This window comes from Diorhabda carinulata, chromosome X, assembly GCF_026250575.1.
Source record: "Diorhabda carinulata isolate Delta chromosome X, icDioCari1.1, whole genome shotgun sequence".
Taxonomy (NCBI): Eukaryota; Metazoa; Arthropoda; class Insecta; order Coleoptera; family Chrysomelidae; genus Diorhabda; species Diorhabda carinulata.
In genome coordinates, this window is record NC_079472.1 from 57,788,712 (window position 1) to 57,814,938 (window position 26,227).

At 33.5% G+C, this 26,227-nt stretch overlaps 1 protein-coding gene across 2 annotated transcripts in view; it reads left to right on the top strand.

Annotated features, from left to right (window-relative positions):
• The window catches only part of LOC130902755 (roundabout homolog 2-like), a 527,473-nt gene extending 514,647 nt beyond the window's left edge, over nucleotides 1–12,826 (top strand). For both annotated transcript variants that reach the window (XM_057815028.1, XM_057815029.1), the window contains exons 4-7: nucleotides 312–578; nucleotides 1,841–2,118; nucleotides 2,274–2,490; nucleotides 8,314–12,826. In XM_057815028.1, coding sequence (XP_057671011.1) covers nucleotides 312–578; nucleotides 1,841–2,118; nucleotides 2,274–2,490; nucleotides 8,314–10,217 — 2,666 coding nt within the window. In that variant the 3' untranslated portion in view covers nucleotides 10,218–12,826. The remainder of the gene's footprint in view (nucleotides 1–311; nucleotides 579–1,840; nucleotides 2,119–2,273; nucleotides 2,491–8,313) is intronic.
• The last annotated feature ends 13,401 nt before the right edge of the window (nucleotides 12,827–26,227 follow it).

Below are 26,227 nucleotides of genomic sequence, written 5' to 3' on the forward strand. Positions count from 1 at the left end.
CATAGCACCTTCGAATTTTCATTTATTTCAAATCACTATAACATTTTCTCATTAGCACATATTATGAAATTTATAGAATGTCCAACATGATATTACTTTCCTGTGCCCTTTTTAAATACATTTATCACAATTACTCCTTATGTCCAAATCATCATTTTCACGATTTCATTTGCCAATAAAAAAGTTAATATACACAAATATTCGTGGAATTTCAATATTAAATATCACTCAAATTTTAATTGTATATCCCTATATACAAGATAAATGTCTCGTTATTTACACACATGTCTGACAAATCGTTTTTTTTTCAGTAAAACCCCTATTTAATAAGGAACCTCAGGATATAGTGGCTTTAACCGGTCAAAAGGTGATATTTGAATGCACAGTCGAAGGGGATCCGACCCCAAACGTATTGTGGCGTAGAGAAGATGGAAAAATGCCTATAGGAAGAGCAAGGATTATGGATGACAAATCTCTGCTTATCGACAACGTACAAACAAGCGACGAAGGGCTGTACATTTGCGATGCCGAGAATTTAGTTGGAGCAATATCTGCCAGAGCGTCTTTGGTTGTCAATTGTGAGTATATCATATGGACATAATGAAATTTTGGTATTATATATGTTATATAAAAAAAAGTTATTTTTTAAGCGAAATTACGTCAAAAATTTGTCGATAGTTTTCATATTTCAAACTCAATGAGTAAATAGATATCAAACAGTTAAAAAATTGGTAATAATATTTTTTAACCCTTACGTAGTCGCACCCTGTTTTTAGCCAGGTATGATCGCGCTGGGTCCGATAGTATTTTTGAGTAATTTTAAGCAAAAATCAAGTGTAAAGTTAATTGGTAAATCAAAAAACATATTGTTACTATTTATCTAAATATAAAATACAAACAAAACACAGAAAACACGAAACAACATCAAAAAACAGTCTAGATTCATCTGTATCTTTAAAAAATGTAATATACCTACAGTATAGCTTAGTTTTATTATGTGAACAAAAAGATTCTTGATGTCGCTTTCGTTTACTAGGTACAGGAAGTCCATGTTTTTCACAAATATTTAGAGCATGTTGTCGACGCTTTCTTACTACACGTGTAACATTTTTTAATGTTTCACTATGACTCCAATAATGAACTCACGCAATTACCAAATCTTACCAAATCTATGTTTCCATTTTTTACAGAAAAAATATAATAATTTAATAGGCTAGCGTCTGATATTTCTCCCACAATTTTAAATAACTGCTTTCCTGGCTTCCTCATCAACTCTAGGTTTGGTTGCATTCTAGAAAGTTACGATACAAAGTTTGGTTTTCTCTTTCGTGGCTGAATCTATTTCGTCATCATGGTGCATTCTTGGAATCACATTTTTATTCTTTCTTGGTACACAGGACACCATATTCTTTTGTTTTTAATGCCAACAAGCATCAGTATATAATCTAGAAACAAAACATCCATGAATTCGCAGCTGGTAAACCGGTTATCAGTCGTAATATGTCTTCCCGTTTCAGAAATAGGTTAATTATTTGTAGTTGAAATTTCTGGAACCGCGATATTCATACTGAATACACTGTTTACACTACGTTGGAGGTGAACTGTTTATCTTTAGTCTCTGCAGACGATAACTTGGTTATCGAAACGAGCGTCAGACAGTGTAAACAGTAAACAGTGTATTAATACTCCTTACGTCATTACTTGGCCGGTAGGGATCCTCGAGTTGTTGTCCCTTAAAATGGGACAGCGTACGGTCAAATTAGCCCTGAAGTAATTTGACAGCTTCCTGCCGTTACAACTAGATTTATCACTCATTTCCATCATATATTCGTTTTTTTAGCTCCCCCGACGTTTGTGGATCGACCCAAAGATCAGAAAGTCAGCTTGAATGGTGTAGTAGAATTCCATTGTTCTGCTACTGGAAATCCTCCACCTTCGGTATTTTGGAGCAAAGAGGGCTCCCAAATTTTAATGTTCTCAGATAATTCGAATGGACATATGCACGTTAACGCCCACGGGACCCTAAGGATCCAAGGTGTTCAAAGAGAAGATGCCGGATTTCTTGTTTGTAATGCTCTTAGTGTAGCTGGATCAAATAGTGTCAGAGCATTCCTTCAGGTGAGTACAACCATTACTTTCTTATCTATATGATAGTTATTGAAAAATAAATTTGGCATGATTTGGCATTTAACTACACTCTAACCTCTCTTTTAGGTATTTAATACATTTAATTGTATTTAATTTTCTTGATCATTAATTATGATCAATTCTAGGTAACATCGGTTGCTGATTTGCCTCCTCCTATCATACAGATCGGACCAGCTAACCAAACTTTACCTTTGCACAGTATGGTTACCCTACATTGTAGAGCATCAAATCCAGAGGGCGATCCGCCTAAAATTCGCTGGCTAAAAGACGGAGAAACATTAGTTCCACATTCATCACCCAGTAGATATATGTTTAGTGACAAAGGAACGCTAGATATTGATGGTAAGTGTATTTTTATGTGTGTAGTAATAGTTTAACCAAACTATAACTTCCAGTTCTTCCAGTTTTAAGTATTTGACCTGTTCATATGTAAGAGGAACTTTTAAACCCTCTTGAAACAGTGAACTTCCCTATGTTTCATTGTTGAAACATTTTAAATTTTAATAACCTTTAAACATAGCAGTGACTGTCGTGTCAAAATGTCAAGCCAAACGATATAGCTTACACAACTTCAACATCTATATCCGCCATGTTGCCTGTACACATTAACGCAATTGCGCAATTGAAAGCTTGTAAATGTCGTCGCATTTGTGAAGTCAAATTGTGCGAAATTAGCATTATAAACTCATGCAAAGTTGTATTCATTTCCGTCGAAGATATTTCAAAGAGATACCACCCCTTTAATTGCGAAATCTCTTTTTTTAATTGTTAAAACGTTTCAAATTTTAATAGTCTTCAGACACAGTAGTGACTCGCGCCAAAATGTCAAGCCAAACAACAAAACTGACACAACTGCAACATCTATGTCCGCCATGTTTGCTTGTACACATTAACGCACTTGCGCAATTGAAAGCGTGTAAATGTCTTCGCATTTGTGAAGTCAAAGTGTGCGAAATTGGCATTATAAACTCATGCAAAGTTGTATTCATTTCCGTCGAAGATATTTCAAAGAGATACCACTCCTTTAACTGCGAAATCTCTTTTTTTAATTGTTAAAACGTTTCAAATTTTAATAATCTTCAGACACAGTAGTGACTCGCGCCAAAATGTCAAGCCAAACAACAAAACTGACACAACTGCAACATCTATGTCCGCCATGTTTGCTTGTACACATTAACGCACTTGCGCAATTGAAAGCGTGTAAATGTCGTCGCATTTGTGAAGTCTAAGTGTGCGAAATTAGCATTATAAACTCATGCAAAGTTGTATTCATTTCCGTCGAAGATAATTCCAAGAGATACCACCCCTTTAGTTGCGAAATCTCTTTTTTTAATTGTTAAAACGTTTCAAATTTTAATAATCTTCAGACACAGTAGTGACTCGCGCCAAAATGTCAAGCCAAACAACAAAACTGACACAACTGCAACATCTATGACCGCCATGTTTGCTTGTACACATTAACGCACTTGCGCAATTGAAAGCGTGTAAATGTCGTCGCATTTGTGAAGTCTAAGTGTGCGAAATTAGCATTATAAACTCATGCAAAGATGTATTCATTTCCGTCGAAGATAATTCCAAGAGATACCACCCCTTTAATTGCGAAATCTCTTTTTTTAATTGTTAAAACGTTTCAAATTTTAATAATCTTCAGACACAGTAGTGACTCGCGCCAAAATGTCAAGCCAAACAACAAAACTGACACAACTGCAACATCTATATCCGCCATGTTGCCTGTACACATTAACGCAATTGCGCAATTGAAAGCTTGTAAATGTCTTCGCATTTGTGAAGTCAAAGTGTGCGAAATTAGCATTATAAACTCATGCAAAGTTGTATTCATTTCCGTCGAAGATATTTCAAAGAGATACCACCCCTTTAATTGCGAAATCTCTTTTTTTAATTGTTAAAACGTTTCAAATTTTAATAATCTTCAGACACAGTAGTGACTCGCGCCAAAATGTCAAGCCAAACAACAAAACTGACACAACTGCAACATCTATGTCCGCCATGTTTGCTTGTACACATTAACGCACTTGCGCAATTGAAAGCGTGTAAATGTCTTCGCATTTGTGAAGACAAAGTGTGCGAAATTAGCATTATAAACTCATGCAAAGTTGTATTCATTTCCGTCGAAGATAATTCCAAGAGATACCACCCCTTTAATTGCGAAATCTCTTTTTTTAATTGTTAAAACGTTTCAAATTTTAATAATCTTCAGACACAGTAGTGACTCGCGCCAAAATGTCAAGCCAAACAACAAAACTGACACAACTGCAACATCTATATCCGCCATGTTGCCTGTACACATTAACGCAATTGCGCAATTGAAAGCTTGTAAATGTCTTCGCATTTGTGAAGTCAAAGTGTGCGAAATTAGCATTATAAACTCATGCAAAGTTGTATTCATTTCCGTCGAAGATATTTCAAAGAGATACCACCCCTTTAATTGCGAAATCTCTTTTTTTAATTGTTAAAACGTTTCAAATTTTAATAATCTTCAGACACAGTAGTGACTCGCGCCAAAATGTCAAGCCAAACAACAAAACTGACACAACTGCAACATCTATGTCCGCCATGTTTGCTTGTACACATTAACGCACTTGCGCAATTGAAAGCGTGTAAATGTCTTCGCATTTGTGAAGACAAAGTGTGCGAAATTAGCATTATAAACTCATGCAAAGTTGTATTCATTTCCGTCGAAGATAATTCCAAGAGATACCACCCCTTTAATTGCGAAATCTCTTTTTTTAATTGTTAAAACGTTTCAAATTTTAATAATCTTCAGACACAGTAGTGACTCGCGCCAAAATGTCAAGCCAAACAACAAAACTGACACAACTGCAACATCTATATCCGCCATGTTGCCTGTACACATTAACGCAATTGCGCAATTGAAAGCTTGTAAATGTCTTCGCATTTGTGAAGTCAAAGTGTGCGAAATTAGCATTATAAACTCATGCAAAGTTGTATTCATTTCCGTCGAAGATATTTCAAAGAGATACCACCCCTTTAATTGCGAAATCTCTTTTTTTAATTGTTAAAACGTTTCAAATTTTAATAATCTTCAGACACAGTAGTGACTCGCGCCAAAATGTCAAGCCAAACAACAAAACTGACACAACTGCAACATCTATGTCCGCCATGTTTGCTTGTACACATTAACGCACTTGCGCAATTGAAAGCGTGTAAATGTCTTCGCATTTGTGAAGTCTAAGTGTGCGAAATTAGCATTATAAACTCATGCAAAGTTGTATTCATTTCCGTCGAAGATAATTCCAAGAGATACCACCCCTTTAATTGCGAAATCTCGTCTCACTTTCGAGTTAACGTGATTGTAAATTACAAGTAAATACTTTATTAAAAGAAAACAATGTTTTTTATTCGTTATAATCTTCGCATATCATTATCTGACATGCAAATTTGCAAATCTTGTTTGAATTCGATGTTAACAAACGCTTATTAAATCATGAACGGCTGGACGCAAAATAGTGGGTTTCTTTTTTACTAGCTTTATGTTTCACTTACCAATACCATTTGAATAATTACAAACACGTTTCCACGCAAGTTAGTCTAGTCGTATATTATATGTAAAGCCAATTACACACGATGCCTTCAATGCTTCCAACTTTAGACGCTGGTATGATCGTGTGGTCGTTGTGCGCATGTCAATCGACGAATGTTTTGCTTTCGTTGAAACTAACTAACCTAACCTAACTTTTCATGATTGACAATAATATCATGATAAAATTTTTTCATTGGAATTCTCTGCAGAAAAATTACTTTGCAAATTAAGAAAAATGTTGTGTGCTCACAACTCGCTTTGTGATAAAAGAATGGAATGATTCAAATTTTTAATAGGATAAGTGTCTGGAATTTCAATTTGAGTATTTTTTCTCTTCATAATAATCTTTGATTGAAAGGGAAGATAGAATTTTAAATTCTCGAATCCACATTAAATTTCATTCATTTCGTCCAATAATTGAAACAACTGTTCCATTCTGTATATATAGCAATTGCAATAGAAATCCAAACATTAAAATTATATACAGAAATTGCAACTGCGCATCGTCAATGTTTTTTTATCTAAACGCTTCCAAGCACTCGAAGCTCTTGGCGGCATTTTGATTTCTTACGATGCATTTATAGATCCTAGGGACAATTAGAAAATGATATACGACCCCTAGTTTCTCACTAAAGGCTTTTAAAGTTGCGAGATCATAACTTATATTCAAGTATATTTTCTAAATTATACATTCGAACATAATTAATTTTTGATGGATAATTACGTACGTGCCTGTAGTATGTTTGACAGAATAAAAGATTCGATACTACTATCCAAGGGCCAGGGGCGGCTCATCCCAATAATATATATGTAATAGAAATGTTTGTTTGTTTTATTTTTCTTCAGAATGTCTCTTTATGGCGAACGGTTTCCCTGTAAAAGTTACGGATTGTTAACCATTGGGCATGGGACGGTTGAGCTAGCGACATAATGGATTTTTTCCTGATATATCTTATCATAATTAAGACTTCTTGTGAATTTGAGCTTATTGCTGCAATTATTTTGGTAGATATGATTTTTTGAACATGTTGATACGTAATTTCAATACCTGTTGAGCTAGCGACATCCTGAATTTTTTCCAGTCACATCTTATCATATTTAAGACTTCTCTAAAATTTCAGATCAATCTTGCAATTATTTTGTTAGATAAGATTCTTTGAACATGCGTATGTCTTACATCGATATTTGTTGATACGTAATTTCAATATCGGTTGAGGTAGCGACATCCTCAATTTTTTCCTGTTATATCTTATCATAATTAAGACTTCTCTAGAATTTCAGCTTATTAATTATTTTATTGGTTGATACGTAATTTCAATACCGGTTGAGCTGGCATTCAGATAGTAGTGTAAAATCATTTATTCAGTCAAAAACACTACATGGACTGCACTGTTTGAAAAGTACAGGGTTATTTTAAATGATGGACCCATTTTTAAAAATTCGTATTTATTTAAAGTCCAAATGCTACATGAGTACAAGTTTTTTTAATGTATTACAAGGGTTCAATGTGGCCTCCAGTTGCTGCTTGGCAAACATGTACGCGTCATATGTGTGTGTGTGTGTGTCATCCTCCATCATTTCTAGCATGTTACCGCAAAATTCGAGACGCTTCTCTTTGTCATTAGGACAAAACGAACAAAACTGTCTTGTACACGTCGAAATCATCTGACACACGCGGTCGGCCTGTACTTTTTGTTTTACACACACTTCCAGTTTCTTTAAATTGATTAAACCAACGAGTAATGCTTTTTTTAGTTGGCGGTTTAATAACAAATTCAGCACGAAATGCCCGCTGCACTACAATTTGCGAACTCAATAACACAAAACACCTTGTGCTCCACAGTCACCATCTTACTCACAACTGGCAGTGACAGAGATGGCGGTCTATTGCCGCGAGAGCTCTAGCGGTCGCTTCTGGAACCACCAATGCCTGCCTACACTTGTAATACGTTAAAAAACACTTTGAAACTTCCGCTTTTCATTGGTATAAAAATTATTCATGTAGCACTCGAACTTTCATAAATATTAAAAATGGTTCCAAAATTTAGAATAACCCTGTATTATATACAGTGCAGATTTTACCTCTACGTATCATGTTTTGCTCCATTGATTTTTTAGATCAACTTCTTGAAACCATAAGAAATTGAGATTTACTTTAAATTTCGCTTGGCAAAAAAATATATTCATCTATCGAAATAAAGACAAACAATTACATGACAATTTTATATATAATTTAAATTATCCCAAAAAATTTGATAGATTGATCACTATTATATAAATATATTATTGCCGTAATAATTACATAAAATATTCAGCTGAAGCGGTTTCATTACATTGTTATATTCATACAAGTTCATTTGAAAACAAAGTAGATCCAAATTATTCACATTCGAACATAAATTTGACTAATGCTCTAGGGTGTTTGCGATAATAATCTCATAACTGCAGTTAAAATGAGTATACATGTTTGCAGGACGCTAATCGAAACTTGTGGAATAATTTGCATTGTTATAAGCATCATACATTATAAAACTAATAAACAAATAATGTTATTTGAACATATGATTAAATGTATCAAAGTTTTCACTTAATTTTTTTTGTAGATTTGCAATTTGATGATTCCGGACAGTACACGTGTTCTGCAACCTCAGAAAGCGGAGAAAGTTCCTGGTCAGCGTCTCTCAACGTCGTCGAAGGTACATCGATACCGTTGCATCGAAGTCCAGACCCTTCAACTTTCCCGAAAGCTCCTAGCGCTCCAAGAATTCTAAACTCCACCGAATCTAGTATAAGTCTTTCATGGGATAGCGATGAAGATGAAAATAGTTTAGTCGGATACACTGTCGAATATTGGAGTCCAGATTTACAAACCGGCTGGGTGATAGCAGCACATCGAATCCAAAATCCTTACATGGTAGTGCACGAGCTGAAACCAGATAGTTCATATGTTTTTATAGTTAGAGCGGAAAATGCTCATGGATTATCTCCTGCTAGTCCTGTGTCGAAAATTGCAAGAACTTTAGCTAACTCACGAGCTCTACCAAGCTCTGAATTAGATACCGCTCGAGCAATTTTGAGTACCAAGCTAATAGAACTGAAAGAAGCTAAACCGCAATCATCTAGTTCTGTTAAACTGATTTGGAATTTTTCTGATAACGATTACGTAGAAGGTCATTATATTAGGTTTAGAGAACTCTCTGGAGGATCGCATAATTATAATATATTAACTGTATTAGATGTAGATGCCAAATCTTATGTAGTAACAAATTTGAAAAAATTCACAAAATATGAATTTTTTATCTCACCTTTTTATAAATCAGTAGAAGGTCAACCTTCAAATTCTAGAATAGCTCAAACTTTGGAAGATGTACCTTCAGCTCCTCCAGATAGTATAACTGCAGGTGTTTTTAATGAAACTGCAGGCTGGGTAAGATGGTCACCACCGCCGCCACAACATTGTAACGGCATAATAACTGGGTATAAGATTCAAATAAAAGGCAATATAATTAGATCAATGACTATGAACGCCACAACTACTTCTATTTTAATAAGTAATCTTACAGCTGGAGGTTCATACACTGCTAAAGTAGCGGCACTTACAATTGCTGGACAAGGTCCATATTCCAACCCAGTACCTTTACTCACATCTCCAAGAGCTCAAAGTCCTAGAACTCTAGGACCAATAGTACCTTTAGTACGACAAACTTGGTTTGTAATTTTACTAGCAGTAATTGTATTATTATTACTAGCAGGTATAGGAGGATTGTTATACTTGAAAAGAAGACAATCATTAAGCAAACAGTTGGGACATTTGAACGTACCAGTTGTTAATGCTTCCCAGTTGAATGCGAAGGAAAGTTTATGGATAGATCGAGGATGGAAAGCTACCGATTGTGATAAAGATTCATCAATACCATTAGCACAACCAGCTGATTACGCTGAAGTTGATACTAAAAATTTATCTACCTTCTACAATTGTAAAAAGAATTTAGAAAGTCCCACGCCTTATGCTACTACTATGATATTACCGCCGCCTAACTGGTCTGAGATTATTCCTCCTCCACCTGATCATCCCCCACCAGACTGTCCTCGTGAAAATCCCCCAGTACCTCCACCGAGAAGCGGCGGTAGTACTTGTGGAAGTGCTGGGGGGTATGGTTGTTATTCAGTCCACGTCCCGACTCAATGTGGGAAAATGCATGCCAGAGCGCGATCTTGTACTAACTGCGACGCTCACTGTTCCCTAGCTAGTGGTAGCTCAGGTAATAGATCCGGAAGTAGAGGATACTGTAATAACGTCCCACACAATTGCGATACGAAAATTTGGTTCAATCAACACAATTGGGATAATGAAGATGCTGATTGCGAAGATAGGCATTCTTGTACCAGTAGTCACGATACCACGTGTTCTTGTAGTGAATCTTCTTGTTTATATGCCGAAGCTGGACCTTCCAATAACCCAAGACCATTGCCTCATAATCCGCAAATGAGTAAACGGGTGAAGTGAGGGTACGCCGACTTTAGCCTTTATTTTTAGTTATTCGAGCATATCGTTATGTCAAAATGACGCGTGTGTAATTCATATCATTATCAATGCTTCATTTACTAGTCTTAGTTTTAGAAATTGACATGCTCAGAAGGTGTATGGTCATAATAGTAAACATTTTTTTAATGAATAGACACTCGCATTTTCTCCATCAAGTATAATTCGGGAAGATCTAGTGAAATATTGTAATAGATGGATGGATTATACTATTGTATGTTTTAATACTAATATGAAAATAAAATCTGACTGTTTGAAAAAAAAAAACAATTCCTTTCCTGACTATATGCTTCAACGAATATTGAATCACATCTTTCTCGAAAAACGTCACGCCGATCAGTTTAGATTTGGACGAGTTTCATGTGGAGTCTTAAGGCCAAACAGGAAAGACACTTTGTTCTATTAGTTTCAAAGCATACGACCATTTTGACTCTGGATATGATAAATTGTTGATACATACGTATTTTCTGACTGTTTTCATTACTTGCTTTCCATCAAAAGTTCCATACAACTATTAAAAATATATGGCTGGAGGTCTAACAACATCATTCATCTTCAAGGTGCCTAACAGCTACAAAAATGTGTGTATCTCCTAATAACACATAATTCAAATATTGTAATATGGTACTATTATTTACATTATCCTCCATGTACCCATAACATGAAGCTGATTATGTAACTACGGATTTTTCAAACCTTCTAGGCTCTCAGAATAAGTTCAACTTCAATTTCTTAATAAAAATTTACTGTTTGTTAAAATGAGTTCAATGCTTTCAACTTACTAGTTGATCATTAAAAGATATCAAATGTTATTATTTCCTGAACAAATCATTGACCAAGAATATCAGTTTTGGTCTCAAACGTCGAGGAATTCGTCTACAAAATAACACAATTTATAAATACTGTATTGAAGAAATATTATCATCAATACTTTTCTCACAATTCATATGAATAATTGAAATCTACTAGGAGCCATTTATAAACAATGTCAAAGTTGGCATTCATCATCTTGTTTACCAATATTAATTCCGTTGACGTAATCTTCATCCATATATGCGCTTTACATTCTCTAATTCACCTTTCATACACTAGTACATAGTAGCTACGATATGACCTATTTTATGTATGTCCCTTATATTTTTAAGATGATCCACATGGATGGTACAGATTGAAATATTTGATTTTTTACTCGTCACTTTCTGAACATACGTTATATGAACCTTAAGACACGTTCTAGAGCTGTGTACAATGCTCTTGGGTGTGAAATATTATTTCCCATAGAGTTAACTAGTTTTATAGATTTTCTTCTACAATTTTCATCTGTTTTATAATGTATTTCAGTTAATAATGTTTAATTATTTTCATTTTTTCACAAAAATATATAGGAGGGTGATGTTTTTCCAGTGTAAATCTACCAAATTCTGTTTTTAGGCCAAACCGAATATAAAAACTCGACACAAGTATTGGAAATAGTGATTAATATATTTCATTGTCGCCCTTTTAAATAAAATTCAAGTTAAACACTTATCATTATACTTAACTCATCACTCAACACGTCGTGTGACTAACTAACACTTTTTTTGACAAAAATCGATTCTATTCATCAATTTAATCATTACAACGCTCATTTAACTTCTCGATACCGTGCTTGTAGAAGGATATGTCTTTTGCTTAAATATATACTTTTTCATTTGCGCTAAATTTCTTACCAGTGAGCATTTGTTTGATATCAGCGAATAGCCAGTAGTCACTGGGGGCCAGATATGTGGTGGATTTGGAAGCAACTCGAAGAGTAACTCGTTCAATTCAACCATCGTCGCTATTGACTTGTTTTGGTGAAACATTGGTTTTTTTCTTCAACATATGAGGCCTTTTGTCCTTGATTTTTGTATTCAAACTATTCAACAACTCTAAGTAGTATTCGCTCTCTCTTTTGGAGATAATCGATGCACTATATTTCATGCGCATCCCAAAATACTGAAGCTATAACCTTCTCAGCTGACTGTTCACCAGCTGCAGTCCAATCAGATAATGATCTATATCTTTACGGCCTCGGGTATCTCACACAATTCAATTTATGATTATATATAACCAATTTATAGACTTTTTTCATGTTTTCTTGAGTAACCACCCCAATTGGACGACCAGAACGTTCATCATAATCGGTGTCTATACGACCACGTTTAAATTTTCATTTGAAGTCTCTTGAGAGTTGGTTCTTCATAAACGTCATATGGATATGACAGTGGCAGCGCCATCTGTGTGTCAGTCACACGACTTATTGAGTAATGTAATATTTAGCTCACCTATACAATCAATACAATACGTAAGAAAAATTTATGTACAAAACTATGTGAAAAAAACTGTAACATCTATTTTTGTGCTTACTGTATGAACATAAAAATCTAAAATTTGTTTTTAAAACTACATATAAAAATGCATTTGTTCATTGACTAATAATTTTATATATTTGAACTTTCAGAAATATGTTCACATTTCACCTAATATTTAAGTAGTAAATAGAATAAGTCTTCCTACTTCTCTTTTTGATTGGCATACCGCATGGAGAAAAAGTATTAAAACTAAAAAATCGGAGATAATCAGATAGAAATCATCCCTGAAGACTATTAGAATGTTTAAATAATGACACTTTTCTAATACTGACCTGATATAGAACTATTTTTATTTGACACTGTTTGCATAATGATATTTGTTGCCAGCTGGAAAAAAAAATTACTAGTGTATAGATATAGAAAATGTGTAATAACCTATGAGAAATCATATTTTCTTTTCAGTGGTGCTTTTTGATCTCATATTATAACTTTCAGTTACATGTACAAGTTTTTTCCTTTAGTTTTTTGTATACAAATGTCATTTATAAAAATAATATGAAATTCCATCAAAGGATTTAGTTTTTCAATATATTTTCCAAACTTATATCAAGTGATCTGTAATAATCTCAGTCTAGGTGGAAGTCATTTGAGTATTGAACAATAAATATGAACATATGGCTTCTCGATCAAATGTTGTATTATTTTTTAGTAAAATTTCGAGCAACGATTATTTCTGAACTACATACCCAATGCACTTATAGTCAATACCTTCCTTCTAATTGAATATCTGAAACTTATTTCTGTTAATATATTCCTTGTTGTATTAAAAAGGTCTAAAAATTGAAAAAGCAACGAAATTTATTCTATAGTGTGAGGATTTATCTAAATGATTGTAAAGCAATAACGTCCTCGAAGGATTATTTTCTTACTTATTGAAAATACTCTCCACTTTATAATATATTTACTATTGCCATTCAAAAATTGAAGGAAGTAAGGGCTTGCGTGTTGTTAGTGATAAAATCATCCATATAATATAATTAATCGGAAGTGTCCACAATTTTTCATTAAACTGTATTTTTTTCACATATTGTGAGAATGATATGCCACGGTTATGTATAGAAAGGCATCGAAGTAGAATAATTGTATTATCAGTGTGTTTTATAATTTTTTAAAACTTGTAAAAATAATGGTAGAATAATAATTGATTGTGATCAAATGACGATAGATTTTCATCTCTTATCAGTTTTGTTAAAACAATAAAATGCTGAGTGTTGTACATAATGATCAAAGTTAACTTTTTACTGAACTATTTCAATTTTATTACTAGCTTTCAGTATTTGTTTCAAAAAGCTGGTTGTAAAGAAGGATGTAAATCATTTAAGGGTTCACGAAAGACAATATAGACCACTTTAAATGATTTAGGGCCGGTTTTTTCACATTATAACAAAGTGACAAATAATTATTAGTCACATAAATTTAGTAGGAACTTCTAATTGTCTAATAAATGTTTACTGCTTTTTAACCCTAGTTGGTTTAAATCCGAACTAACTAATAAGTATTTGTCACTTTATTATGTACCCAACAAATAGTCCACTGTTGATAACACTATGAAATATTTCGAAAAATGAACTAATCAAATATAGGTATAATCATATATGTAATGAATGTAAGGAAGACAAAATGGCAACGATTTCTCTAACCTCCGAGGTTCCAGCTCGGATCTGCGCATTTTCAAGCATGCGCAGTATAGATAAAGTGTTTCTAACGTTTTGTCCCATACCAACTATCCATATAGGAATATTACATATATAACTAAACTGTTTATTTGACAGTTGTGACTGCCTAATAACTTATTTGGCAAATAACTCGATTTGTTCGGAGTTTTTATTTATTAGAAGGTGAAGAAACCGAATTTTCGGTTATTCGCTACATAATAGTTAGCAGGGACTTTATTAGGAAGTGAAGAAACGCGGCCTTAGGAGAATAAATACCCTGAAATATGAGATTGCATATAGTCCAGTCAATGTAGCTGTTTTTTCAATAAAAACTCTCATTATGCCGAGCGCTAGTGAAGACCAAGGTTTCCATGTATTTTGAGATGCTCTTTCCAATGGAATAAAAAAAGGCTCTCTAATAAAGTGCCCAAAGTAAAAAAAAAGGTCATTTTCGTCAGAAAAACGCAAACTAACGGGGGAAAAGGATTCTCATAATAAAATTGAGCACTTTAATCGAAAGAGAGGGAAATTTTGCTAAAGAAATGTATATATTGCTAATAATGCTTTAGAAAAAATACACAAAAGCAAGAACGTATGTAATGTCTAAAAACGACTGACGCTGAAGATTTGACCCTCTTAGGCTTGTCACACGTAAATAAAATTTTAGGAGGGTTTACCAATGTAAGTGATTCACAAGGGGTGAATTTTCAGTCTAAAGTATCGAAAATTGTCGTCGGCAGACCATTTTTTCAGAAAACCGTCTTTTTTGGTGAGTCAACATTTCCATTGGCCAAAGAAAGGGTTGAAAAAAATTATTTTTATAGGTTCTACAAAGATCTAATATCACGGAAATTTTTTTATTTCACGAGTTACAAATTTAGCGACGATAAAATTTTAATCAAGAATAACTTTTGTTGTGTAAGCTGAATTATGTTATAGTTTAGAGTGATGGTAAATGATATGTCAATAGTTAATGTTATCAAGTGAAAATGATGAAACTGGTTATGGCCGATTTTAATCTTTAATATCACTACGCACGAGCGAAAAAATCGAAATTGTACACAATGTCGTATGAGCTCGAAACAAAATGAGGGAAAAAAGCATATATTGACTGGACTAATACTAAAAACGCACAATCGAGACTCAAATAGGTATTTTAATCAGCAGTTTTGTCATAGGTATAGATTAGTTGAAATATGAATTTATTTACAAATTGGCAAATAAAAGATACTTACAAATAGTGCGAAATTTTATATTTATCAACTTTTGCATAAATTTTATCAATCGTAGTATCCAGAGTAAAGAACACAAAGATAAAATAAATATTGTTTTTCATATAAATCAGCGAAATTTGTATAAGTATGGTTCAGATAGTCCAACAGCTGATGACGATTTTTAAGAAAGTTCTTTAGACAGGTTGAATTGGCAAAAAATTACAATTTCTTCAATTGGTGAACTCAATCCCCAGCATAAAACGTTCACAAAAAAATTCAAAAAATAATATATTATAGACAATTTGTTTTTTTCCTTCTTGTTAATTATTATTCCTAGGATTTGAGAATATTCCCAAAAAATATCTTCTAGGTACTCTGAAATTTATGTAATTTCAATAATACCTGTATATTGCCAGATGATTTTGCCGAATTATAAATAATTCCCAGACGTAATAAAATTTGGCAATTAGGCAATGAGATAATTTTGTATTAAAGTAATCAGAGCATCGAGAAAAATTATCCAGCGTTTTTTTTTATATCTTTTTTAGATTATATTAAAATAAATATTTTTGACTTTTACCACGTACATATGTGCCTATACGTGTAAATATCTGTGCATACAGTTCGACTTGTTTTAGATTAGTGCTGTAATTATTTGATAAACTAGTTGAAATTTTAAGGTTAAGTACAGATTAATCACGATGAATAAAACCAATTTAAAATAATTTATTCGTAAAAAAGGTATTACAAAGATCATTGCTTTTAGTGAAGACACATTTCAGAATGTAAAAACTTTTAATAATTCACCTAAACAATAATTTACAATATAGTGATATGGAATTTCTAGAAAATGTAACTCAAACAGATGGTTATCATTTGCAATGTTATACGCTTTTTTAAGAATTTAAAATAAATAATTTTGAAGTCGCCTGGAAATACTTAATAACCGACAAAAACGTCTTGAATTTTTTCATTCTAGAAATAATAAATTAGAAGATAAAAAAAATTCAAGTTGCCTTAAACAGATACTTGCATAGAAATCGACCCACTGTAAACTTTTGATTTTTTTCAATTAATAGATAAATTTCTTTCGAGTTCCTATATTTAACATAGTAAAATTAATGCTTTAAGCAAATCAAGCTTCTTTATTATTAAAATAAAAAGGGATTTCGACAATTTAAAACTTGACACTTGATTTCTTAATAATAGGTATGACCTCCTCTTGCCCTAATAATATCTCTTCTACAATTGAGCATAGTTAGAATCAACTCAGCTATTGTTTCTTGTGGGATGTTAAGCAACTTTGCTGCAACAATAACGTCATTCTATAAATGTTCTTTCGTACTTAGGTCAGGACTGTTAGCTGGCTACTTCATAACCCGAAAACCGACTACTGCAATGTAATATTGTACGATTCTCGCGATGTGCCTTGCATTGTCATGCTTAAAGGGAAATTAATATGGCATGTAATCGACGAAGGTACACATGAATTGCTAAAATTAGGATAGAATACAGAATCGATTCGTACTCTTATAGAAATTGCATCCCAAATTACGTAGGAACCGCCTCCATAAGAACTCCGCTCTTCAAAGCGGCAATCGGCAAATCGCTCTTTTGGTCATTGGTACACTTTTCTTTTTCTGCCGCTACAATGGACAAGAGAACAGATTAGATGACCATTGTTTCAGCGTCCAATTCAGATGATCTTGTGCAAAACCCAAGCGTGCTTGTCGATGAGCTGTGAAAAGTTTTGGACTAATCGCAGGTGTTTTAGACTTTAGGTTATTTCCTAGCAGTCTTCTTCTTACTGTTCACTGACTAATAGTCACTCCTCGCACCTGACGAAGCTGTCGTTGCACTTGCAAAAGGGGACGATTTCTTAATATTGTTGACATAATAAAGCGGTTATCGCGAGCGGTTTTAAATCGGCTCCTGCCTGTTATAGGAAGCATACGAAAGGATCTAGTTTCCTCATAACGCTGGAACAATCTTCGAATCGCTGCGAGGGTCATATCCAGTTATCTAACGACATCTCGCTGACTAAGTCCATTCTCGATTAAAGCAATGACTTGAGCGGCTTTTTGGGGTGTAGTATTTATTAAACTAAAACACTTGAAAACTATAAAAAACGAATAATATGCAAAGCTTCGTTACAATCACCACATTAACACGTTTCATTTGTTTACCGATAGCTACGCATCGGTATATTTTATATCACATTTAAGCATTTTAAATTCTCTTTCAAATATGCATATTTCTTTTTTAATCTGATGAATAATTTAAAAAAAGTTCACAGTAGGCCGATTTCTATGCACGCAAGTCCCATTATTGTATTCGCCAATTGACGAAATTGCAATTTTTCGCAATTTCAGCTTGCTTAGAGAAATATAAATAAAATTTATGAATTGTTTGATTCAAATATATTCTTAGCATTAGCCTTTTTATATTTTACTCCAACAAGTTCCAGTTGGTCATATCTAATTATGACTAATTGAACCTATGCCAAAAATATATTGAGCTAAATAATTATGTTATTCATCTACCAATATGTTATAAATGTATCTTGTTGCTTCCTATACCGAATTTTCTTTATTGTAATATATGTACAGTGTAGAGATATTAATAACATTTTTTTGATAGTATTGAAAGCAGTATGTAGCATTCCTATTTTACACTAATGATTTTATAAATTCGAGTATATGACATTGATGTTACATAAACTTTTGAAACTAACAGAAAAAATGCATTTAGCCAATTGCATTCGTGTCTTTTGGGTTAATACATGACTTTCTTGTTTAAATGAACATCACTATTCCTGATTGTTATGAAATTCTAATTTCAGACACATTTGAGGTATATTTTAATAACCTATAACTCTATTTTAAGATAATATTTCTTTTAATTAGTACCAACATTTTTTATTCGATACCTACAGAATGAAAACATAATTACATACATATACATCTCTTCAATAGAACATCTTACATAGAACTGACTTGTTAAGGTGCGCATGAGCTCTTCCACACATATAAGAGATCATGCGCTCACCGTACAACTATATACAGGTGTACAATTATAAATGTAATACCCTCAAATCCTCACATCGCTTAATTTATAACTTTCTTTTTTTATTTATGTTATAAAACCATTTTTTTCATTATAATTTCATGTAATCAACTTTATCAATAACGAAAAAGACACGTTTCTATTGGACTGAATCTAGATATTAATACGTTTTTAAAGTCTATAAGAAAAAAATGTGTATATATTGTATTTTTAGACTGAGTACCTTCGGTTGATGTATTTAAGATGAAGGTAATAACTTAATAAGACTTTTTGTACTTCATTGTTAATTGTTTCTAATGTGATACTGAATATTATCAAAAAACTAATATTTCCACTCTTTTACTTTAATTCATTGATTCCCAGATTGGTCCAAGTGCACCTCCAGGAATCCACGGGAAGCTCTACAAGTGAAATGTAGTTGAATTTCCATAGTTAGATCTGATTTTTTTGATTTAGTAATACGGAGTAAATGTATTCATATTGATGAGTTTTTCTATCAATTTCACTGGTCGTCTTTTCTCGAAATGGTTTGTAAGGTACTATTTTTTTATTGGCATATCTGCTTCATTCTGGAAATAAAAACGTTTGATAAACTGTTTGCTTTATTGGGATTAACTTACTACCAAAACATATCCTGGTATTATATAATTAATAAAAGAACTTTTCGAAATATGAATTAGCTAAGATTAACGTACGTCGTTGGAAGATGTACCAATTAAATTTAAAACATAAGTTTCAGTTTACAGTACTTCCCTTGACATTAATTTGAGTTTGAGATAAAAAAACATATAATCCGAAAACTTTTCTTAAAAAGGATACAGAAAATTCGTTAACATTTCCCTTGAGCTCTTTAGTCACGTAATAGACAAATGATTTATTTGTACTAAATTCTATCATTACATAATTTCCAGGTTCCGGATGTCTCTCTACTTTGAAAACAAAACCTCATCGAACTTGCTTTCTAATGTATCACTCACTTCATCTAGAATACAATAAAACTTTCGGTCTAAAAAGATTGTAGGGCAATTCGTAGGGTCTTATTTGGGACACAGTTTTTCTGCGCTTCTTTTTTTATAGCCAGATGATTTTTTCTAAGACTTTGCTGGATCCTGCTTTCAAGTCTTTCCTCTATAAAGATTAATTAATTTCCTCAGCTGTAGCATCCATCAGAGTATCATCATTATTGAAACAATTTTTGGATGTACTCGTATTATCAAATAATATACAAAGGTTATTCCTCTGGATCTTTTCTGTACGTGATGGAACTTGACAAAAAGTTAGTTTCTATCAGAAATATATAATATCCCCGAAATCTCGTGGCCAGTGGAGGGATTAGTTAATATAGTCACGTCATTTTCTTCCGTTTTGTTTGGCTATAACCAAGGCTTAGATACTGAGATCCGTGATTGTCGAGAAGTTATAGTCTGGGATTTTCTTTGGATAATGAAGAGTTCTTACCAAAATGTCTTATTACATCAACAAAATTTTCTGCATTCATCCAGCACCAGGGGGCAGCTAAGCCTAACGTTCCAGGTGATACCCTGCTTAACATATAAACCTTAAAAACTGAAGAGGGAGGTAAACTTTGTCCATTTTGTTCACTCCTTTTTTACTGCTTGCAATTTTCCATAGGCATCTAATGTAACAAGAACATGGTGATAGCGTTGCAGCGTTGTCGTGAAAGTTTTGTCGAGATTGAATATGACACAGCAAAAGATGATTGCCTCTGCAAAAAAAATGCTTCCATATTAGCACGATTAAATGAAGTTGCTCTTGCTAAGCTACAAAGTCTCTTAATATTATTCTTGACCTTTTCGCATTTACGCACATATGTGTAATTAATTAAGGATATTTCCTTCCTTTTTTTTACTAAGCTAAGCAAGATCCGTCCTTTGCACTTCTTTTCTTAAACTGAGACCATTACATGTTTACCCTACTTGTAAGTATCCTTAGAGATGATGATGAGCTCTGTGTCTTAATCAGAATTTATTATAGATCTGAAGCAAACACAAAAAATTGAATGTCAGTATTTTTTACTTAATCCACAAATTTACATAATATCACATACTGCTATTTTGGTAGAAAAAGTGGAAAAACATTCTATTCTTTTTTTTTCATTTAATTAAGAAAGTGAATTAGACTTCAGTCCTAATAGATGTTTGTTATTTCCCTTTTGCATGGGAGAAGAATAATACCAAAAATATTTTTCATATAGGCCTATACTTTCCACCAAATCTTCAAATGCAGTTAATTAGGGGAGTATTTATTTTGAAATTTATATTTGAAAACTTATTGGGTATAAAATAATTGGAATGTAGAATAAACATCATAAAAAGTTTCCAATTGACGCAAACATCTTTATAATAATGCCCTATATAATAATTTCATTGTCGAAAACATTTGCTCTGAAATATGAATGGATTTTGTAAATATTTAATCAAAAATCTAAATAGAAACACCGTCCAGGAATATTTCTATAACATATATGAAAGTATTTGTTTTAACAATCAACAATGAAAAATGAATGGTCGACTTGTCAATATAGACTATTCGGTTTTTATATTATTATTAGACTGAAATGACTGAATCCTACCCTCTTAGCAATACTTTTAACTTGTATTGAGTAGATGTTTAAACATTGTGATTTGTTAAAAATTACTTGAAATTGTAAATAGTGGTGTAAACTTGTAAATAATTTGTTATATATATATACTGCGTATCAGTAAAGTTTTTGTAGAAATGATTCTCTGTAAAAATTGATGTAGATATTTATTATTTCCCTCTGTTATTTATCGATAAATAAACAGTACTTATATTGTAACATGTAGTTTTTTGTCAACTTGTTATTTCAACTCCAACAAACAAACTCTATATAAAAAAAATAACTAAGAGGGATTTGACAGACGAGGATGTATTGATATCTAGTTAGCCTATACCAGTTCCATGCATAAACAAAATGTTGCGTTACTATAGCAACCAACAATAACTTATTGAAAGTGTCAGTGTAAAGTTTGACGTCAAAAAAGTAAACCAGAGTTTCGCAATAAATTGTGAAAATCGAAAAATTGGAGTATCGAACAAACTACAAGCTTCAAAAGAGGTAAATTTTCCATTGAATTCGATGACCGATCGGTGAGGCCAGTTTCTGTGTCAGTCCCCGAAAATATCAATGCAGTTCATGACATGATTTTATCAGACCGTCTAATTGGGCTAAAACGGATATCTGAAGCACTGAATATTTCATACGAACGCGTCCATCATGTAGTTCACGTCAATTTGGACATGAGAAAAATTGCTGCAAATTGGATCCCCAAATGTTTGAATGTTGACCAAAAGCGTGCAAGTGTATAAGCATCGCGTTCGATCTGTGCTCGATTTGAAAATGATGTAGACTTCTTAAATCAAATTGTTACTATGGATGAGACTTGGCTACATTTCTACGATCCAGAAACAAAGCAACAATCGATGGAATGGTGACACTCTGGTTCTCCAAGACCTAAGAAGTTCCGTATCCCAAAAGCTGCTGTAAAAGTTCTTGCTTCAGTTTTTTGGGATTGCCATGGAGTAATCATGATTAATTTTTTGGATAATGGTATAATAATAATAAGATATTACTATTCGACATTACTGACCACTCTTTCATTGTTATGTTATAGAATAATACCTTCTCAGTTAACAATCGTCGAATACTTTTCGAATAAAGATTGGTTCACTCGATCCAATTGTTGACAATAAAAATCTGTACTAACAGATTGACAAAGTTTTAGGACTTTTCCTTTGGAGACAGCCATTTTGTTTTGAGTTTTAAATTATCATTAACTTCTAATTTTTCATCTGCAGTAATTGAACAATGAAAAAAAAAAACAGTTCTGTAATGTGCTGTCAAAACAGAAGCTGAAACTGATGAATCTATTGGCTGTTCACGGACAGTTTATGATTATTTTTCCAATATTTCCGATTATCTAACATGGATTTTCAACTACTTCTGTTTTTAGCACGTCGTTAGCGTACCTTATTGATAAGAATAAGATATATATGAGATAAACATGCTTTTGGTTGCAACAGGTACTTTACTATCCTTGTCAAACTCAATAAGGATACAACGTCGCTTATACTCTTTTGGTGTTTGGCTGTTTATTTCATGGCAAATTGCAAAAAAGTCTAAAATATTTAGAAACATAGAAACTTAAAATGTTCTTGACACGACGTAGTCGTAGTCGATATGCGCAGAAACGACGTATAGATTATGAGTTACATTGCATCGCAACTTGTTTATTACACATATATGGCTCACCATCCAGTTCCAAAGTTTTAATTAGCTCAAGTATCTGTATTACAAGGTAGTAAGATCTACAAGGTTTCTATCAGAAGCATTCTATGCACATTCCTATAGAAGAAAATTCTTCCAGAGGTGACAATACTCTGTAAAGAAGATGGCTCAGGGACATGTAAATAATCATTTGTATGTATATGTGTGTATGGCAATGCAAAGAACGTTTTAATATTTTAATATGTTCGAAGGTATAAAAAAATTGGAGGAATGGAAGAAAAATTCATCCTACTTATACGTATAGAAAGGGTAGTTATTATACAACTAAAATCTTAATATGGAATCCTAATATTATATGAAAGCTGAAAAAGGCCAAGGATAAAAATGGTAGATTTGTAAGTATGTATTACGGTGACTCAATAATAACTGGAATAGAATCCTCACGAGGGGAGCTTTTATAGCACGTATGTCTTCCACAGACCTTAAATGTCGCAGTTTATTTGTCGTCGGCGCTGCAGGTTTTCTGCGGTTTGCTTGTAACCTAATGAACCGGTTCACCAGCCAAATGGCCGATTATAGGCAATAATACAGCTGTAGCTAAACACTCCCGCACCCCAATTATCCTCTTTTCTATTAAATATTTAAAGAAAACGGAAACATCATAAAAAACAAAAGAACAAACAAAAAACTACAACAAAAGCGACAATAAGCAAAAAACTTACAAAAGATATGCTCACACCTTGAAAGAAGTTGTTATAAGTCCGATAATATAACAGTTCTGATCAATTTCAATTTTTGGAAAGTTGGAGCAACTCATTTCTTGTGTATAGTTTTTCTAATCTACCAGTTGTACCAAGTTGATACAAACCCTCATTCTCTGATAATATAACAGCCAAAACATTACGAGGAGCCCAACGTCCTCTATGTCCAGTTTCAATTTTTGGAAATTTGGAGCAACTTTGTTGTAACATTTCCGCTGCCTGCTTTTTCTAAGCTGTTAACACCTTCAGAGCGATGCTGATTTATTGCTTTTAAGCGAGTTTCATTCTCTTTAAAATAGAAAATTTTATTATTGAGGGCATAAGGGATGTTCTTATTATGCGAAAGACTTATACACTAGTCAGCTTAGAGCCGGTATTATTTACCTATCCCGGATACAAAGTATCAAAAGGATTAGGCTCGGTTCACATAATGAACTTGCGCTCTGTGTGGCAAGTATTCAGTATTACAGCCTTTTGGATGTCGGCGAAAGTGTTTTTTGGTAATCCCAGTTTGGCGATGCTATCGTGCAGGGTCTTAGGCACGACGCCAGTTGCTGACATAATAACTGGGACTATTTCCACATTTTCGCTGTGCCACATCTGTTTAATCTCAATTGCGAGATCCGCGTATTTGGCCAGCTTCTCCTGTTGTTTGTTGATAACGTTATGAGTGTTCGGTATAGCTACATCATCGACAAGAAGGACTGAATTGACTCTTCTATCAACCACCACGATGTCAGGTCTGTTATTCGTCACCTTTCTATCGTGGTAGAGTCTAAAATTGTCATTTTCGAGCACTTTCTGCGGCTGGTACTTGTAATACGGTGTATACGTATTGAGAAGACCGAACTTGTTGGCCAGTTTCTGGTGGATTATGTTGCACACTTGGTTATGCCGGTGTAGATAGTCAGTATTAGCTAACACACTACAAGCAGATGTTATATGTTGGATGGTCTCTGATGTTTGTTGGCACTTGTCAGATTGAATGTCAGATACTTAATAATATTTTTCTTGTAGTTATTGGTGTTAATAACTTGATCCTTGGTAGCCGCCATGAAGCCTCCAGCCTCTGGAAAGATATTTTCGCTAGTAAGCTATCTGTTTGAAGCCTCCTTGTCAACATGCGGTTGGTTGAGGTCAAGATGATGTCTACCGTGTAGTGCCTTTCGTGACCACTGTTCCAACTTCTCGGTGTCCAATTCTATATTTAAGTCAGATTCTGGCGATGCGAGGTTGAGAGCTGAATAAATCTTATCCACTTTGGATACAATCCGGTGCAGAGTTCAGACTTCCGATTTAATATGAAAGAATTCACGTAGTTTCAATACCTGTCGAGAGTGCAGGTTGATAAGGTCGATCAAGCCTCTTCCACCCTCCTTTCGGGGTAATGTTGTTCTAATAGTGGAGAACTTCGGGTGGTGGTTGTTGTTCTTCGTCATCATTGTTCGTGAACAACCTCTGAATACCCTCTAGCTCTGTTTTCGTCCACTTCAGGATTCCAGAAGAGTACGTTAAAACAGGTATGGCATAGGTGTTGATGGCCTGGACTAAGTTGTCCGCATTTAATTCGGATTGCACAAGTGGTGTATTGATTGGTGTATTGATCCCGGATTCTAGCTTTTACCCGCTTGTAGTCCAGCAACTTAGTCTGTTGAAATCCTAGGTATTTGTAGGTTTCTCCATTTTCCATTGCCTGTACGATATCTCCATGACTATTTTCTTAAAATTGTGTAAAACAAAAAAAATTGGTGTTTTCGGTATAAATTCTAGCTGGATGATCATATAAACATCTTTGTTATTTAATTGCGAATTATTCATCAACTATCTGTAGTTTTAATTTAATTTTGTAAACAGAACAATGTTCTTTTGATCGTATACCATTTTTTTTAATTCACCATTTATAAATATTGATTTTTCAAATAAAACAGAATGGTTGAGTTACCTCCACAATCCAAACGTAATTATATGTTAGCGTATATAATGCGCCCTTATTGATGTGTAAAATCTTGACCAAACTTGACAAAACTATAGTCAGGGAGTCATATAAATGCTTGTCAGTTTTTCATCAACCCAAGTTTAATGTGAGGGGGAGGCAGAAGGACATTTTTGCGATCTACAAGGGGTTTTATAAACTTAACATTTTGAGATCCCGGTTAAAACTCACTTCTTGCTTGCCATTTTGTTTACATAGTGTTGATCTGCTACCCGACTGTCCCATTAAAATTCCAATCACCTTCAGGTCCCCACATATCTACCGCTTATACTTGTAGTTAATTTTGTCTAAAATATTTACATGACTTTCTTTCATCTTTACAGAATGGGCAACTGGTATAGATGGTTTTAAATTTCCATTGTGTAATAAAATTACCATTAAACTGTATTTAGACGAGTCAATAAATAGGCGCCACTCAATAGAAATTTGCTCAATATCAAGTTCCTTCATTAGACCATCAATATCCGTACAAGCACACATCGAATTTTCCATACTGTATAATGCAGAAATTGTAATATTTCTTTTTCTAAAGGTCGTAATTTTTGTTTCTTTGGCTAACAAACTCCATTCCAAGACGGGAAGCAAGAAGTTCAGATTGTTGCTTTGATAATCTCAAATCACG